This window comes from Apteryx rowi, unplaced genomic scaffold (assembly GCF_003343035.1).
Source record: "Apteryx rowi isolate R43461 unplaced genomic scaffold, aptRow1 scaffold_439, whole genome shotgun sequence".
NCBI lineage: Eukaryota > Metazoa > Chordata > Aves > Apterygiformes > Apterygidae > Apteryx > Apteryx rowi.
Window position 1 is genome coordinate 1 of NW_020450693.1, and position 18,118 is coordinate 18,118.

The 18,118-nt window shown below is 45.2% G+C and overlaps 1 protein-coding gene across 3 annotated transcripts; it reads right to left on the bottom strand.

Moving 5' to 3' along the window:
* Window positions 1-10,775, bottom strand: COL8A1 (collagen type VIII alpha 1 chain). 3 transcript variants are annotated; one of them, XM_026076747.1, is made up of 3 exons: window positions 9,977-10,775; window positions 9,421-9,423; window positions 1-8,100 (listed from the first exon to the last, which is right to left on the bottom strand). In XM_026076747.1, the coding sequence occupies exons 1-3, from the start codon at window positions 10,524-10,526 to the stop codon at window positions 6,194-6,196; spliced, it is 2,460 nt and encodes an 819-aa protein (XP_025932532.1). In that variant the 5' UTR covers window positions 10,527-10,775; the 3' UTR covers window positions 1-6,193. The 3 variants fall into 3 exon arrangements, with proteins under 3 accessions (XP_025932532.1, XP_025932534.1, XP_025932531.1); XM_026076749.1 differs by lacking the exon at window positions 9,421-9,423; XM_026076746.1 differs by lacking the exon at window positions 9,421-9,423 and having other exon boundaries at window positions 9,968-10,775.
* Window positions 10,776-18,118: the final 7,343 nt, after the last annotated feature.

An 18,118-nucleotide genomic window follows, 5' to 3' on the forward strand; every position in this document is an offset into this window, starting at 1 on the left:
TTTTTGTGGTTATTTTGATCAATCAACTAAAGAAAGCACAAAGTTCCAAAAAAAAAGTCTTTAAAGTTGGTAGAATAACCTCTCTTACTTTATAATAAAATGATATAGAGAGCTTTAGTACATTTAGGAGCAGCGTAAGCGATTGAAAAACATGAATACAACCTCTAGCAAGTCGGAGCACAGTCCTGTGTCTTTCAGAAGCTGACGGTTACAAGAGTGCTGAACACCACTCCCCTGCTGCAGCAGTGCCAAGGAATAAGCGTTGACGGGACCAAAGAGTCGTCTTACCTTTCCCTATTTCTTTCTTGCAGAGTGTGACAGGTATTTAGAAACTTCCTGTAGTTCTCTTCATCTCCCTCTTTAGTTGCTTGTCTCTACTGTTTGGGAATTACTGAGTTCAGTGTGACTTGGAGGAGGAGTCACAGCTGGAGGAGAAGAGGCTTGTGTGATCACTTAACGTTTTCACCTAATGACTCCTGAACTTTGGCCAGTTTCAAGCAAATTGGACATATTTGAAATTATGACAAATGTCATAAATGGTGTGGGGGGGGGGTCCCCCCAGCAAGGGGCTGTGCCCCCAGGGCAGCAGTTCTGAGCATCCTGCCAGCTGGATGCATGTCCCTTGGGCATGACCATGTGTCCCTTGGGCACAGCCACTGCTGCTGTCGCCACACGGGGGTTGCTTCTCCTTGGGGGGGTGGGGGGAAGGCTGTGCAGGAGGTGTTAAGTGGCACCGGGGCAGGTGACTGCGGTGGTGAAGTGGAGGAGACCAGAATTTCTTCACAAGGTGACAGAAGGGCTCTGGTTCAGTTTTTCATGTTTCCTTCCCCCCCCACCCACCCCCACCTTTCTCTAACATGCATGTTTCTGTGGCTTTGAGGAGGTTTTTCCTGGAAAATTTGAATATAAATAGTTGTTTCTTCAGCAGAAAACATACACCATTATCTTGAGCTTTACCAGCCTTTATTTCTGGTGATTACTTCAGTTAATTAAAAAGGTTCATATGTGATTATACAGGACCAGAATTGCAGGGATTTAGAGTACTGACAATAGTAATTGCATATGAAAAGGATATCAAGGTAAGGTTTTTCCCAAAGGTCATAGTGCTGGCGGAGCTCTCTTTACACAGAGGTCCCTGGCTGATCTCCCACCAGGCTGAACGGAGGGCTCCAGCTTCCCCCTAGAAACACACGGTCTCTCGCAGAGTTGGGTTCCCTGATGCTCCCTAGCGCTGCACAGCTCTCTGCTGCTTGCGGCTGCATCAGAGGGTACAGCTGGATCCATATAACATCGCCTGGTAGGTTAACTGGGAGGTTTCTTTTTTCCTTGGAGAGCTCTTCAACTTGCCCGTCCTCGCAATGACTGGCCTCGCAACGACTGGTTCTCAGGATGGTGCTTCCCTTTGTTTCTTGAGCCCATGTCCCTCGCAGAAGGAGATGGATAGTGAGCTGTACTCTTGAAGACGTGGTTAATTCCTCTGCTTTATTTCCTCTCCAGAGATGTTTTTTTCCCATTAATCTACTCGTTTATTCTCCTATTGTTTTCCTAGGGAAGTTTTCTACATTTTTATTTGGTTGTGCTCTGTTATAGTTAGAATCCTCACAAAATAATTGAGCAAAAAGACTTCGTGACAAACAAGTTGTGCCCCCAAACTCTTTTTACTTATGTTAGTCTCCTTTGTTCTTATTTTCACCTATTCAGCTTTTTTTGATGTGTAAGGGTTGGGGTTTTCTTTTTGGTTTGTTTGGGTTTTTTTTTGATATTTTCCCAATGTATTTAGTATGCTGTCTACAGGCATTTATCCCTCTTGGCTGCTCCTTTGTATTTCTTAAACTTCCCTATTTTTGATGGAGACATCTATATATTCCCCCCCCACACCTCCAATTCTATTGCTCCTGCAGGAATGCTGAATCTATGCACATTGAGGTCAGTGTCACAGAGCAACTTTTTGAGTAACGTTTAGACAGACCTGTTCACTTGAGCCTGAGCCAAGAGTTGGTCATAAACTGTGGGGTAGTGTCTTTTGAAAGTCTGGTTTACAGGCTAGCAGTTTTTTTAGCTAACTGATTTATTTTTTCCTCTGTAAGATGTTTTGATAGGCTTCTGTATACAGCAGTCCTGCTTCATCAGCATCCTCCACTTCATGTGGTCATTTCTGCTATTCTGCCTGGAGAACAGGTATCATTTTTACACTCGCTCTGCATAGGCAAGAATGACTAACTATATATAATGTGTTTATCAATAATGTCTGCAGTTCACAGTGTCTGTTTTACCTGAGCACACATTTTCAAAGTCATTTTGCAAAACCAAAGATTTGCCTTGGGACTCTTATTGAAAAAGCAATAATGCTAACTCTAAATACTCTGGTCTTTTCTGAGAGTCAGTTGCTATTAAAAGACTTTCTCTTTTTCCATTTTCACAGTCCTGAAGGTAAAGTCTCTGCACTGAAACTTGCCTTTAAAAGCTGCTCACTATTTTGATCACAACATCAATAGTGAATCCCTCAAATTTTGTATTCCAGGATGCTGTGAGCTTTGTTTCCATGTCTGGTAACAGCCAGCTGTGTTAGGTGCCAGGCATCTCCTATGGATCTTTCTGTATCAGCTATGAAGCCAGATGGACTCATTCCTTCTTTCTCTTTTCCTGTTCTCCAGTAGTCTGCTAAATGTCAAGTCAGTAGCATCTTACAGTCAAAGATGCTCCTATATTTTATCTGCCACTTTCTCCCTCCCAAAACTCTGCACCATCACAAAGACCCAGCTCTAAATTACCAAATTACACTTAAAATCAGCAGGAAAATGTGTATTGACTAAAATGTCTGTTGATTCAGACATTTAGGGTATTTTCCTTTTTTGTGCTGTCAGGAAAGTATTTTATTTCCTCTGCCATGATAATTAAAGGAAGTACTGAGATAAGAAAGAAGGCTACAAGTTATTACACTTAATGTGAATCTTAGAGTGCCTAAAAGATCTTATTAAATCATGTTTCCAGTGACTCTGTATTGATGCTAGTATAGGATCACAGCTTTGGTGTTCATTAATCAGTGAGTGGTACCTCTTGTTTCCTACACTGTTCTTCTTTTAAAAATGCCCTAAGAGGTAGTATAATTATCTTAACTTTTAAGTAGAGTCTGATTTTAAGAACACGAGACTCAACATCTGTTTTCAGTAAAAGTAAATACTTAATTATTTTATTTGCCATTTGTCTTGTTTTATATGCCTTTAAAGTGCCAAATGTATTTTGAAGACATTCTTAAAAGTTGTTTCAAGTGAGACTTCGAATGTTACAGATGGAAAGAGATTATTTTCCTTTGAATAAATTGTCTTAAAGATGTTGCCCTCGGGCTTATTTTTGCAAGGTCAGTTCTGTGTGTGTCCAGGCCCATTATTAGTGCTGTGTGAAGTAAATATACTGTTGTTAGATGTGTTATCAAGTCTCAGAACAAACTTTTGCAGCGAGTAGGGCAAACAGGACTGAAAATCTTTCAGTCCAGGTAGGCTGAGCTGTACTGGGCGTGGAAACATCCCTCCAGGCTGAGTAAAAGCAAAGTTGGGATGTATATTTGTGAGTAAAATCAAGAGCATCCTCTTGATAGTAATGTTTCATGGGCTTTTTAATCTTACCTGTCTTACTGGAAATATTCAGGAGAATGCTGAAAGACTTTTAAAAGAGGAGATGGTGTGTGATGCAAGACTTTAGATGGGGGCCAAGCAAAAGATGCTGCTTGTGATACTTTGCTGATGTTTTGTTTTCTTTCTCCTTGCCCTGTAAAAGTGAGATGGAGAGGAGAGAGGAGCTGCTTAGCCACTGGCTTCGGAGAGTTTGAGGGTGATTTGAAAAAAATTGCCTGCCACAAGTGGATATTCAGTGCATTCATTTTGGGAGTCCAACAGCTTGGAGGAAATGCCTATCTTTGAGGTGAGGTCAGGCGGAGGCGTACCATGGCTTACAGTTCACAGGTGAGTAGCAGTCCAGATCAGTGACAGATTGGTTGCCACTTTGACACCAGCTTCTTGCTATGGGTGAAAAAACAGGAAAACCAGGAGAAGCTGTTTTCAAATCATGGGGAAAGCCAGATACACAGTGCACAGCTCCTAGCCTGTGCAGCCAGCAGTGCCTTTGGCCTGTTAGGTGAGTACAAACACTTAGGACATCTCCGCAGGCGTCTGACTTTTCAGCTCCCCCCACACCATCCTGTGCTCCTTTTTAAGCTAGCCTCCTCGGTGCTGGTGTGCCAGCAGGGCTGCACAGCGTGAAGCAGTGCGTGCCGGTGCCTGCGGGCTGCCTGCAGGGAGCCCCTCGCTCTGCACGGTCCCCCAAGTCCCCAGCCACCACCTGCTGCTAATAAATGCAGTGCCAGCACAGTATCTTCCTTGCGCAGCATTAGGGCAAGTTTTGCCAGCAGAAGGGGAGTAATGAGTGTCTGAATTTTTTTTTCATGTCAGTTTGTTTAACGGATTCAGAGGGTCCTTGCAGTCTGATTGTATGAATTCAATGGGTTGAATGTTCTTTTTAACCATTCTGTTCAATGAAAAGATGATCTTTTTTTAAAGATATTTAATAAGATATTTTCTTCAAATCAGTACAAAAATTTTAAATACAAAATTATTTGCTTTCGACATATCTCATATATTCTGGAAACATACTGAAGTCACCAATGTCTGGTAAACTGTCCGTTCCTGTCAACGTTCCATAAAATTTCTGAGATTGAGCACCACATTACATCACTGGAGTCCTTAGTCAATGTTAGACTGCATTAAACTCTGCATTTAAATAATGGTAATGCCAGTTAAATCCAATTTTAGTTCTGCATGAAAAATTCTAGTTCATTTTGAATCAAAAGCAGTAGCATTAGCTAAGACATTGAAGGGTGATGAGTACTTAACTTTTTCAACTAATATAACAGTGTGTGATATGCAGCACTGTACAGGGAAACGCAGAAAAATACACTGTTATTTTTAAATTAATCTTAATACTTTTGAGGTGAGATTAGCACCATTGATGAACAGATAGTTCTTGCATAAAAGTAGCTTTCCCCACATATAGACAAGTTTGACGCCTGCAGATTCTCCTAGACAAATTGGTAACATACAAATACGGAGCAGAAATGAGCTTTTTCATGAAATGAAGTTCTTGGGTAAATTTGCATGATCAGTGTTGCTGCTAAAGTTATTGGCTGATCTCAAGCAACAAATTAGTTAATTAGCAAATGGCTACTGCTGCTTTGCTACTTATTGAAGAGTAAACTGACTTGATTTTGACTAAGTTGCAGAATACGTGTATCCTCTTAAAAGGCAAACAGATTGCAGGTTCTTAGCACAAGTACAGAAATCCAACCAAATATATACCACTTTGCTGTATTGCCATTTGTTGGCCAAATTGTCTTAATCACATGGCATAAAGGGAATATGAAACCCTTAGATGAAAATTTTGTCTCTGATCTACCTCAGCTATTTCAACTTTGTAAATGCATATCAAGGCTTTCTGAGCGCTATTGCACTTGGAGGCGAGTCCAATGTCTGCTGGAGCTGATGGCAGTGGTCTGAGCCCAAGAACTGCTGGAGAAGGCTCTCAGGAATTAGTTATGCCATTAATACATACTTTCCATCATACATGTTCAGGAGAAAACTGCAGGAAAATTTTATAGGGGGGAGAAGGGAAATAAAGATCTCCAGCTAAGAGAACCTTTGCTTGTCAGGCAGTCCTGCTGTAAAAAACAACAACAACAACAACAAAAAAAACAAATAAAAAGCCACTCAAATTCTTCCGTATAATTTGAGGCTGACTTACTCTATTTTAAGTTACTGTTTTCATCTTATAAGTATGATCAATGCATCAGTCAAATACACAACAGGAGTGAGTGACATACACTGATTTGAACCTTAGTACTGTATTATTGTGAATGAAATGAAGTAAGCATGGTATCACAGAAATATATAATGTACAGCTAATATGTCCCCATTGGGTACAAAACAACTGTTTATGAACCTGATACACATCTTTAAATATGTTCACCCCACCATTCTTTTTATAACTAGCTGTGCATAAAGTTAAACTTTGTATTTATTCTTTTTGTACAAGATGGTCCGAAACAGTCATTAAATGCATCTTTCATGGTATAAAAGATTGAAGCAGAGAAGAAAGGTTTTGATTTTTTTTTTTTTTGGGGGGGGGGGGATGTCTGATTTTTGTTTTACATGGGATACAATAAATATCCTGAAAAAGATGAGTGAACATATTGCCCGGCATAGAGTCCTGCTGCCTGTTCGGATGGCATTTGAATGTAAACTTTGTCTCCGTGCATGAGCTGAACAACAGCGCTGCCGGAAGCTTGGTCCAGGAAGCCTTTCTTGTACTCGTCGTAGGTGTACATCAGGGGCTCGTTGTTCTTGAACAAGGCCACCCAGACGCTGGCCCCTTTACAGTGAATGTGGTAGGCAAAGTAGTAAATCCCGGGGATCTCGCAGGTGAAGATCCCCGTCTGCGGGTTGTAGTTCTGCCGGCCGTTGTAGAGGAGCTTGTCGAATTTCACGGGCACGCCGACCCGGGGGAAGGGAGTGAGAAGCTCCGCGGTGAAGGCGGGCATCTCGTAGACAACGCCGCCGTTCTTTCCCTTCTTGCCGGCGTAGCCGTAGGGGGGCTTCACACCATCGACCCCAGGTCCCACCTCGGGCAGATACTGTCCGACGGCCGGTGGCGTGGGCGGGATGACAACGGGGGGGCCGGGGGGCCCAGGGGGGCCAGGGGGCCCCTGGAGGCCGGGCTGCCCAGGGGGGCCGAGTGCACCGGGCTTCCCCGGGGGGCCCTGCAGCCCTGCCATGCCGGGCTTGCCCACGCCGGGGAAGCCGGGAGGGCCGGGCAGGCCGGGTTCACCCTTGGCCCCCGGCAGCCCTGGGGGGCCGATGGGGCCACTGGCTCCCGCGATGCCCGGGATCCCCGGGGGACCCTGGAGCCCCTGGGCACCGGGGAGCCCCGGCTCGCCCTTGGGCCCCACGAGCCCCGGGACGCCTGGCAGGCCCGGCAAGCCTTTGTGACCGGCTTCGCCCTTGGGCCCTGTGGGGCCCGGCAGCCCCCGAAGCCCGGGGGGCCCTACTTCCCCAGGAAAACCCGGCTTTCCTGGGAATCCCTGTAGGCCTGGCTCCCCCTTTGGGCCAATAGGTCCTTGCGGCCCCACAGCTCCGCCTTCTCCTTTGGGGCCCGGGAAGCCAACGGCACCCGGGGGACCCATGATTCCTGGCAATCCTGGCTGTCCCGGCTCCCCCGGAGGCCCTCCCATGCCCGGTGGCCCTGCGTGTCCTTTCTCCCCCTTAGGCCCCAGGGGACCAGGCAGGCCACCCAGGCCACGCTCGCCTTTAGGCCCAGGAAAGCCCGGTTTCCCGACACCGGGGAGGCCGGGGGGTCCCGGTAAGCCCGGCAAACCTTGCTCTCCTTTGCCACCTGGGAAGCCAGGTTGGCCAGGGATGCCGTCCTGGCCTGGCTTACCAACCCCTGGTAGGCCTGGGGGGCCTTGGATCCCTGGCACCCCTGGGGGCCCCTGTAGCCCCTGCTCCCCTGGGGGGCCTGGTTTACCTAGAGGTCCCTGGGGGCCTGGAAACCCAACCATTCCTGGCTTCCCAACCCCCGGCAGTCCTACTGGGCCTGGAGGACCAGGTAATCCGGGTGGACCTTTTAACCCTGGTAAACCTGGAATCCCAGCGCCTTTTTCTCCTTTTGGCCCTGGGATCCCAGGGACTCCTGGGGGCCCTTTCATCCCAGGCTCACCCTTTGGTCCTGGTTGTCCTGGTAGTCCTGGAGCACCTGCTTTTCCTATGCCAGGAAGTCCATGAGGTCCCGGTGGTCCTTGGGGCCCAGGTATTCCCATGGGCCCAACCTCTCCCTTTGGTCCCATCTCCCCTCTCTGTCCTGGGGGCCCCATGACTCCTGGTTTCCCAGGCATGCCAGGCAAACCTGGCTTCCCAATTCCTGGATATCCTTGTGGACCCGGTTTTCCTTTGGCTCCTGGCACTCCATGACCTGGTAATCCTGGTGGTCCTGGTGGCCCTCTTGGTCCAGGCTCACCGGGGGGACCTTGTTCGCCTCTCAGACCAAGTACAGGCATTTCTGGGTTGGGGAAGAAAAGAAAAAAAGGTGAGGGGAGACAAGAGGTTATTGTAATCTCATCTTTTGAAAAAACACAAAAGCAGTTTTGAATTGAATGTGCTTGTTGTGATACTTCTTGGATTTGTGGTAGCTGGGCATGTAGACCTGGCCAGCAGCTTACTGCCTGATGTTTCAGATTAAGAGGATCTTCCTACTGTTTTGCATACCACAAATTTACATGGATGCTTTTGTTTCTGTGAAATAATTATTTTGCATCATCTTTGCTTATTTTCTGCAGTGTAAAGCCATTTGCACTTTACTACCCCTTTCCACAGACCAGTTTTCAAGACAGCTTCTAGTAAGTGATGAAATGCAAAAAAAAAAAAAACCCCAAACAAAAAAAAACACGGAAAAACCCAAACCCTAAACTTAAGGGCATTCTGCTTTTTGTCCCATATTAGTATAGGCTAATCTACTTTTAACATTTTAGAAGGACAAAGAAGCTGTTTGATGCTCTCCTGTTACATGAGGAGTTCTGGCATAAAAGTGCTTTTGCTGGAGGGGCTTATGTTAGCCTGATTGATTAAATAAGGTTATATCAGCAAGAAATTTATATGCAGATTTGACTGCATTTTCACCAAGGCTTTAGTTTACATAAAAATGCTGGTGGAAACATACAACCTTTACCCAGCATTGCTAAGCTACCAAAATTTTTTGGCCTAGCTGTGGCTAATTAGAGCTGTCTCTGAAACACTTCACAAAATATGTTGATTGTCCAAAACCACTTTTACTTGTCTATGTGAACACTTAGCATTTGGGGTCAGGGTAAGGGATCTGCTGCTTGGGAGTGGTTGTGTTGAGGGTTAGCTGGTTGCCTTTCAAACTGCAGATTTTTGTGTTAAGTGGAAAGTCTGGTTCTCCCTGCTCTAAAATGGACAAAGAAGCAAGAAATGTGGAGTCTGGGGGAAGGGGACAGCTGAGATTTCGGGGCAAGAGAATTAACTGTTCCTTGAGAGGCAGAAACCTCCCCTCTCTGCCCATTTTGTGTTTTATGCACATTGGAAACCTCCTTTGCTCACAGGATGGGCGGTTTTGACTACAGCGAGTTGTGTTTGTTCAGAACCTCCAAAAATAGACCCTGAATTCTTCCGTTTCCCACTGAGGCCAGTGGAGACTGTGGTTATTCCAAACCCTTAAAAAGGCAAAGAGTTAACCAGCAAGCCCAAGGTCACAGAGGCACTCACTGTCCCTGCCAAGATTTTAGGACAGTGAGAGTTCCTGATTGCCCTTCGTATTTTAAACTTTTTTTTGTTTTCTTAAAGATTCTAATAATTTTCAAACCACCTTTACTGAATACTGAAAATACTTGTACATGCAGGCTTGTGCAGTAATACACTGTACATATTTACATATTTATATACTCAATTACTCCCATACATAACCTACAGAAAGCTAACTTCAAACTCAGAAGAACACTTCTGTGTTTTTGTCTGGGAACCTGTGAATCAAAGGGTCTGGACAAAACTGTAATATTTCCATAAACTCCAAGGTGAAGTCTTGAGGCTCTTAGGTCTTATTTTGTGTCTGGTTGCTGCAGTACAGTGGCCAGCATCCACAGCCAGGGCCTTGGCCCGTCTGCCTGGGACATCATTTGTCCCTGTCAGAAGGGTATTCAGCAGGTGGGAGGATTTCTGAGGTTTCTCCTAGTCCCAGATGAGCACCTGAAAAAACCTTCCTCCCATGGCTCCTCAGGCACTTCGTCAGCCCTCCAAGTGGCTTGGTGTTATGTCAGGCTGGCAGCAGCCCTGATCCCCACTGCTTATTTAACCAGGGCAAGCAGTGCGGTGGGGAGATGCACGTGAGCGTGCAGGGTTGGCGCTGGCCATGCCAAGCCTACCTTTTTCTTTCTTTGGAGCCATGTCCTTGCCGAGCAGAGGCATCTGTGGGACCTCCTTCATGTACTGAGGCAGATGGGGATACTCTTTCCCGTACTGCAAGTGCGGCACCTCCTTGCCCATGTGCTGCATTGGGATGCCTTCTTTGCCCAGTGGCATGTGAGGTACTTGTTGGCCGAGGGCTTGGTACTGGGGCACCTGGGGTGGCAGCTGCTTGATCCCATAATAGACACCGCCCTGAATGGATCTCACCAGCTCCAAGTAAATGGTGACAGCCACCGCCAGCAGCTGCACAGGGACTAGCAGCACAGCCATGACCTGCAAAAAAACACACCACCACCCACAGTTGGCAGAAAAGGTTTTTGCACTGTGCATTTCCCATGGTGACCAATGTGGCCTCATATTCTGCAGGAAACTGTGCCTGAAACTCTGCAGACTCTCTCTGGTTTGTGCGTCGTCCTTATGGCTACCCATCCAGTAGGCAGGCCTGCATCTGTTTGTATTGTAGACTCTTACTTGGATACTACCATTACCGCAAAGGTCCTTATCCATATTTAGTTTTATATTAAATCTGGTTCCTCTACTATTGTTGCCACCCCCACAGTTTGTTTCCGTTGTGCTGCGTGTCTCGGTAAAAATAAGAGCTGTGGGCGTGGGGGACTGGAAATTAAGAGCAATCTGGGCTGGGCTGCTTGGGGCACGCTGGAAGGAGCGGGAAGGAAACGAGTGGTCATGAGCTGCGTGTCTTAGCAGCGTGAGCAGCAACGTTCAGGCAGTAGAGAAGAGCTAATTGTGCCAACCCTTACCTACTGATTTCTAAATTTCTGATTCCTGCCGCACCCAGGTGAAGGGGGTAGCTCCCGGCTCTCAGAGCCCTTGCGGTACGCTGTTTGCCACCTCAGGAAGACACCACTGCGTTGCTTATGCCCTGCCGCAAGCCCACAGCAGTGGTTCCCTTTTTGTTTTCCCCCCACAGGACCCACTGCCTCCCACCCCCAACTGCGATTTGCTGCTCTCTCACTTGTGTCAGTACAGCAGCACACAGTTTGTGGAGCCCTGCAGCGAGCTCCCGCACAGGGGAGAGCGTTTAGAGGCACGTGGGGATCTCTTAAATGCTTTTTGCACAAGGAAAATAAATTATCAACCCCACTTCTGCTGTACTTTCCCTAGCAACGAAAGCTCAGTTTCTGCAGCTTCAATTTGCATCGTGGCTGCAGAACAGGCAGGGCTCTGAGTGTCACACACTTCTTGCCAGTTCTCCTAAGCTATACTTTAATCCTGTTATAACGTTCAGTCAGAAAAATAGGGCCACCTAGGGGCTGTCTGGTCCATCACTGCCTCATGGCAGGATCAGCTAACCCCGGGGTTTCTTGAGAGATGTTCGTTTAGGTCTCCTCTGCTGCAGGACCTGTCCTTTCCCCGGACAGTCTTCCAGAGCTTCACCAGCCTTTCTGCTACAACAGGGCCTTTTTCTTTCTCTTCCTTATCACAATTTAAGCTCGTCACTTCTTGTCCCAGTTAGTCTTCACTTTGCTTTCTGCACTAATGGCATTAATAACAGGTGAGCAGTAAATCAGCAACTGGGAACTGCCTAAAAAGTGCAGATTTGGGGGCAGGCTGAGGTAGCAGGCAGACTCTCTGTGTGTTACAGTTTGATTATCTCACAGTTTGTCCCACCACTTTAGCATGGTAGTCAAGTCACACTCTTTCAAAATGCACAGGTCTGATGCCATTCACTCCCCCTCCCCGCCTTCTGCCATTTAAAGATGTTTTAAATCCAAGTTGTACACCTGGGGAAAGGCTCCCCCACGTACGCTGGCAGAGCTTTGCCAAATGGCTTGTCAGGATTTGGCCCCAGCAGCTGCTGAGGGGTGACCTGGGGCCTGCTGAGCACAGGTGTAATGAGACAGCCCCGAGGATGCATTTATTATCCCATCCTCCCACAGGGTGCAGCTGAAGGTAGCATGCAGGAGATGAAAAAGCCCATTAATCTCTGCACAAAGCAGAGTATGTTCAGTCTCCTGCTCCCTCCATCTTGTCCCCAGTGCCTTCAGAGGTATCTTTTGCGGGAAACTTTCTTCCCTCTCTGCCATGGCTGAGGCCAGCCCCAGCATGAACTTGCCTGCCTGCAGGGCTGGCAGCAGCCCAGGTGCTGTGGCCTGGGTTCCCCTACCCAGAGAAAGCTGCAGCGGCAGGCCGGCCTCCTCCTCCTAACTTGGGGATTGCGGCAGGGCTGGGACTAGTGGGGCACGCAGGGAGCCTGGGGGCAGAAGGGCCTGAAGCTTGAGGCAGTTGCTGTGCACCTCAGGGCACTTGCAGGCAGTGGTGGCACCCCCATGGTGGTCAAAGGTGGCAGCAAGCATTGCTCTCCCTGCAAAGGGTTTGGTGACACATCCTTGGAAGAGCATAGGGGCAACACGGGAGAGGTAGGTGGCATTCGGGGAAGGAAGCGTAGTTATGGAGGAGGGGGCAGCAACTACCCTCTTTAATACCATGCGGTGTACGGTGTTTCTCCTGAAAGGACCTCAGCATATTTCAGGAGGGTGGGATTTCAGAGAGGGACATGCACCTGGTAGCAGAGGGTGTAAACAGGCCACAAGGCAATGGCAAAACTTGCTGAGCTCATGAAGTGAGTTGGTGACATTTCAGGAATCAAACCCAGGGTTCGTGACTCACGTTTTCCCCACTAACCACTGTACAGTTTGGCTCAAATACTGGGAGTTTTGCTGCTGAGTTTCACAGAGAAACCTTTTCTCTGTTTTCTGCTATCACTGAGATTGCTAACTGGATGGCACCATTAGCTTTCATGTAGATTTTCTCCTTATATTTTGCTCTTGCACCTGTACCATCTAGAGCTTCAAGTTTTCAGTTAATTTTGCCTTAACAAAGCATTTGGTGAATTTCTCACTCTTCTTTTAAAACATTTCTCCTTTATTTAGCTCTATGAAATATATTTCATCTCTCAACAGGAATTAGTGTATGATCATTACTGAAGATGTAAATGGATGCTAAATTAAAATTGTATAGGAAACCATGATTCTGATATTTTCCTATTTGTGTCTTTCAAAACGTTTTTTCCTCCAATAGATGTTGTAGCATCGCTGTTGTTCTTAAAATAACCAGAAGAAGGCAGATTCGCTAATCTTCTCAATAATGATCCTAAATCGATAAGGAAACTAGACAAAGATGAAATGTTGTTGTAACAGCAAAGAAGCTGAAATACTAGTGAATGAGCACTAGGTGGAGCACATGTTACACAATTGAATTTCCACAGTTTCGCTCCTAGGAATTTTAAGGTGTCGGATGTAACTAGCTGCTGTGTGGCGAGGAAGAACAGAGCCCAGATATAGAGGAATTTATAAGTGTAGATAAAACCCAAGCTCAGTTGTTCATCCTCGTTCAGTGAAGCATTTAAGTGCTTCATCTCCATTGAGTTTAATGTGTCTTTTAGCACAAAGCTGGATGTTTTGCTCAATTAGGGCCCTAGGATGAAGTATTTTTGTTTAAAACTCGATGGCAGTTGCTTGCAAGAGCAAAGGGCCTGTGGCTCAGCTGATAGGTGATAACTTGTTATCCTACTGTAGCTGCACCTTCTTTAGTTTTAGGCTATCTCTGCTCTCTCTTCTGTCAGCCTTTCTATTCCTTTGCTTACCATAACTAGTAATTGGCCACATCTTTGACTATCTGTATTTGGTTAGGGTACCGCTTGTCTCAATTTGCAGGGAAAATCTCAGCTACTGAAACATTTGCAGCTTTCTCTGCATCTGTTCTAAATGAAAAGCTTTGGCTGTGTGGAGAGAGAAAGGCAGTGAAAACTTATAATATATTAGAAGACATTGGGTAATTTGGGATTGTTATTGAAACCTAGAAATACAAAGGACAGGGTGGGTTTTGAAGAATGAGGATATTAAATTAATGTCTTGTCTGCTTTGCTGTTCTGGTGGCCAGTTATTTTTCTTTTTTTTTTAAAAAAAGATAACTTCAGTGGAATAAATGGGGAGAGAAATAGGTAGAATTCCTTTGGATTTTGTTTTCTCTTTGTTTTTATTATAAAATGTGTTTTTTGTGTGCAAGTGGGAGCTGTTTAAAATAATTGAAAAAATTCCTATGGAGAGACACCAGTCTGTCCACAGTTCAGGGTGAACTCAACTTCCAAATGATAGTGACTGAACTCCTCTTACCCTGCCAAACATAATGCAACCCACCTGCAATTTAATGGACGTGACCATAGAGCACACTAGATGTTTTTGTGTGTGGAAATTTTGAGGGAAATTGGGCAAGACTTTTAAGAGATAGGAAGATTCCAGAAAATGAGATGATCTCACTGCATCTGTGTTTCCTTTAATGTTTTTTGACTCATCATAACGAAAACAGCGTGGCCTGGAAATGACAAATTGGTTCGAATCTATTGATTTTGGCCTGGCTGGTGCCTGCGACTAGCTTGGGTGGAAGGTGTGGGGTTATTTACTGAACAGCCTGGGACTAGATGGGACTTGGCCGATGTCTCTGTGGAAGTCGGAGCCTCTCTGGTGTCCTCGCGTGAGCTGCCTGGGCCTGGGGATCTGCCGCAGGTCACTGGGAGACGGGTGGCAGTGTTCGGGTTTGGCCCTACAGCTGGTCTCTCCCTCCTGCCCCCAAAGGAAGGAGGGATCAGACAAAATTAGCCTCAATGAGAAATGTGCTCAGGTAACGTGTGAAGCTCCACACCATTACCACTAGCTGCCTTGCTGTGGTGGATCTAGCTGGAAGATCACTGTTGGTATAAGGCAAGCCTGCACGAGGGATTTCTAGGCTAGGCCTTCAGTGTTGCAGCTCTTTGCTTGTTTCATCCTAGTCAGCTTCTCTGAAAAGTTATTTATATATGTAGAGGGGGAAGTTGAAGTGTGTGTGTGTGTGTGTGTGTGTGTTTTTTTTCTGCCCTGCAGGTTGTTTCCGAAAGCCTAGGCGTGTAGCTGTAGTTTGAACACCTCACTAGAAGACTGTCAGCATCTTTAAATGCCTAAGATCTACTGAAACTCTTGTTTTTGGTTTTTGAAAGGAGCATATAGGACCCCTCCAATATTTAGGATCTACAGAACTCATAAATAGCAAAAATAGATTTTCAAGCGGTGACAGCACATAAGGAAAATACCAGAGTGTGGAGGAGAAAAATCTGTATTGAATATGCAGCCAGAGTATAAGACTTCCCACACCCTTCACCCTAATCCCAGCAATTTAGGGATCATCTCCAAACACGTTTGTGTAATATGATCCAGTGAGCTTTCAAAGGTATCTGTCAGCAGAGCAATAAACTAGCTTTGGAATGGGATTTTTCTGGGTTTCTGTCAGAAAGCGATGGGTATGTGTCTACATGTTTATGGCAGGTAAATAGGTGCATGCATGCACCTTTGGAGAAACCAAAGACTTGGAGAAAATAAAATCTTATCTTAACTCTTTGAATGTCTGAAGAAAGAGAAAAAGTTCACTGCCTCTTCACTTACTGCTTCGGAGACAGCATGTATCTCTTGCTCTAGCAGATGCAGTGTGACACGTCATTTTGCTCTGATGGTTCAGATTAAGATACAGCAAACATATTACTTTACCTAGGGTGGGGCAAGCAATTTGAAGGCAGAGAAAAAATAATCCTAAACCACAGTGCTCAGCTGGTTGTGTGTGAATGCATGTGGTTTGCTCTCTGGGTGAGAGAGACTGCTGGTCCCTGAAAAAAAGCATTTTTATGTATGAAGCTCAAGTGAGAACATTTCTCAATCATCTCTTTGGCAGAGCTTTTCTTCTGAGAAAATGAGAAAGGATCTCCCTCTGGCTATTTGCAGTTGTCAGTAGAAACTGAAGACAAAACAAAATGTACCAGTGGTCATAATCCTTAAATTAGTGTGAAGGAATAATGGCTGTTTAAAGCTAACTGTGTAAAGAAGGTATGGAAACAGTGATGTTTGCCCACAGGGGGCTTGAAATCACAGGTGGTCTTGCAAAGCATGGAAGCCAGGCCTTGATTAACCAGGTGTTACAGGGAAGTAGGTGCTCTTCAACAAATTTTTGAGTTAAGTGAAATTTACTGTGCCTGCGAACCTCTGAGATATTCACCCTGAGATTAACTCTATAGGCTTCATTTACTATATCTTTTTAATCAGTGAATTGCTGTGTTTCCCAAAGATGCACGTGGCATGATGAGTAGATCTCAGTGACCTGAACTCCTCTACCCTGGAGTACCTTGCATGGGAGCTAGCTAAATCTGTGGGGACTCACTTCCCACTGCGCGGAGGGGATGGACTTGCTAGTGCTCAGGTTTCTGCATGGAAAATGACTGTTGCAAGACTCATGCAACAAATCATAGCAACTCTGCAGAGTCTGTGTCCAGAAGAAGGCTACTAAAAATGTTTGTTGCGAAAAAGCTAAATTTTCTATGATGTTTTTGACTTGAGAATATTGCTTTTGGCTTTAGATGCACAGTAGCCTCAGTGGGCATTTCCCTCACTATCCCCAAGCTCACAGACAGGTATGTGGCAGCGTGTGCTGAGTGCAAAAAAGTGCTTGTAAGAGGAAAGCTGTGAAGTCTTTTACAAGGTAATGACCATTTTTGCTGTTTTCATTCTTAGTATTACTTTGATAACAACCTATATCGTTTCCGTTTTGTACAGTATTGTTCCCTTAAACCCCCTGTGTGTTATACATGCAAGCATGCCCACACGTGCATCTACTGCGAATTTCTTTGGTTACGGTCCCACAAGCTGAGAAGGCAATAGATCCACCACTAGGCATTTGTAAGGCATTTGTAGGCATTTTCTCCAAAGAAATTTAGCACAAGCTGATAGGAGCAGCTATAAAGAAGGAGCACTGGATCAAGGCGTTAGTTCATGTATTCCCACTTCACACCAATGAGTAGCTGGAGTGACTTCCATGGGGGGATGTCTTTATATATGAAAAGTCAAGAATGCGCTGTTTTCATTCTCACAAGTAGTACAGTAATGCATAAACAACTTGGGCAGTGATCTTCCTAGTAGCACACAGTTGTTCAGTTTTCAAAGACATAATTTCAAAACTTAATTTTAGTTAAAATTAATCTCTGCATCACTGAGCTTCTTTGAGGACTAATTTGTCAGTCACTGAGTACCTTCTGAAGGGATTTGAGGACACTCCATACTGCACAGAGACTGAACATTTAGGGGGAACTCATATTTCCAGAGGAGTGGAAAAACCCAACAACCTTCTACTGGCCAAATAATTTTGTATTTGCTCAGTACTTTGGTTGCCATTTAATACACATATTAACGTTTGAATGTAAAGCACTCTACTGTCTTTCTGTGCCAAACAAGATTTTATGTCACTTGGACGTATGTTTTCAAATTTGCAATCAAAATAATTAAACTCTTAGTTTAGGGATTTTCTTCTTGAAAGTTCAGCACTAATCCACATAAAACATGAAGTGAAGGCAAGAAAATGCAACTGGACACAGATTTCCTTTGTAAGTTGAGCACTTTCATAACACACAATAAGACTAGCTGCATTGATTTGATTTTATTTTCAACAATAAAGGCTGCAAGGATGGTGAGGAAGAGAGCAATCTCTGTGCTAGGGCTTAGTCATGCTTTCAGGAGAAAATGGTTGTTCTGTGCCTGACTTTAGCCCAAGCAAATTTGGGGTCCTTCATCATTTTACCTTTAACCATGCCTACAGCTGCATTGAAGGTAATAATACCTGTTTCTTTATGAGGCAGGTAGTTTGCCTTACTAATGGATCTGTAATGGTCTGTATATGCAGTAGGAAAGAGAGGTCATGGCAAACTAGGACTGATGGTAAAGGTAATCCTATGTTCTTGTCTCTTGTGAAATTTTTCCACAGAAACCAAGTTTCGTGTGTGTGTGTGTGTGTGTGTGTGTGTGTGTTTCCCCCCCACCCCGGCCCTCCTTCCTCCCCTTTTCACCATCCCCTCCAAGGAAACAAAGTAGTGTTGAATGTCTGTGTTCAATTTAGGTTACCAAGAAACAGCTATTATTCAGTATGTTAAAAGTAAATTAAATCATATTTTGCTCCAGGTCTAACAACTGTAACCGATTATTGTGTGGTATTTAGTAAATCTAAGACAGTCATAACAAGGATTGTCATAATAAACATTTTTAAATGCACACATGCATAAACCTGCTGCT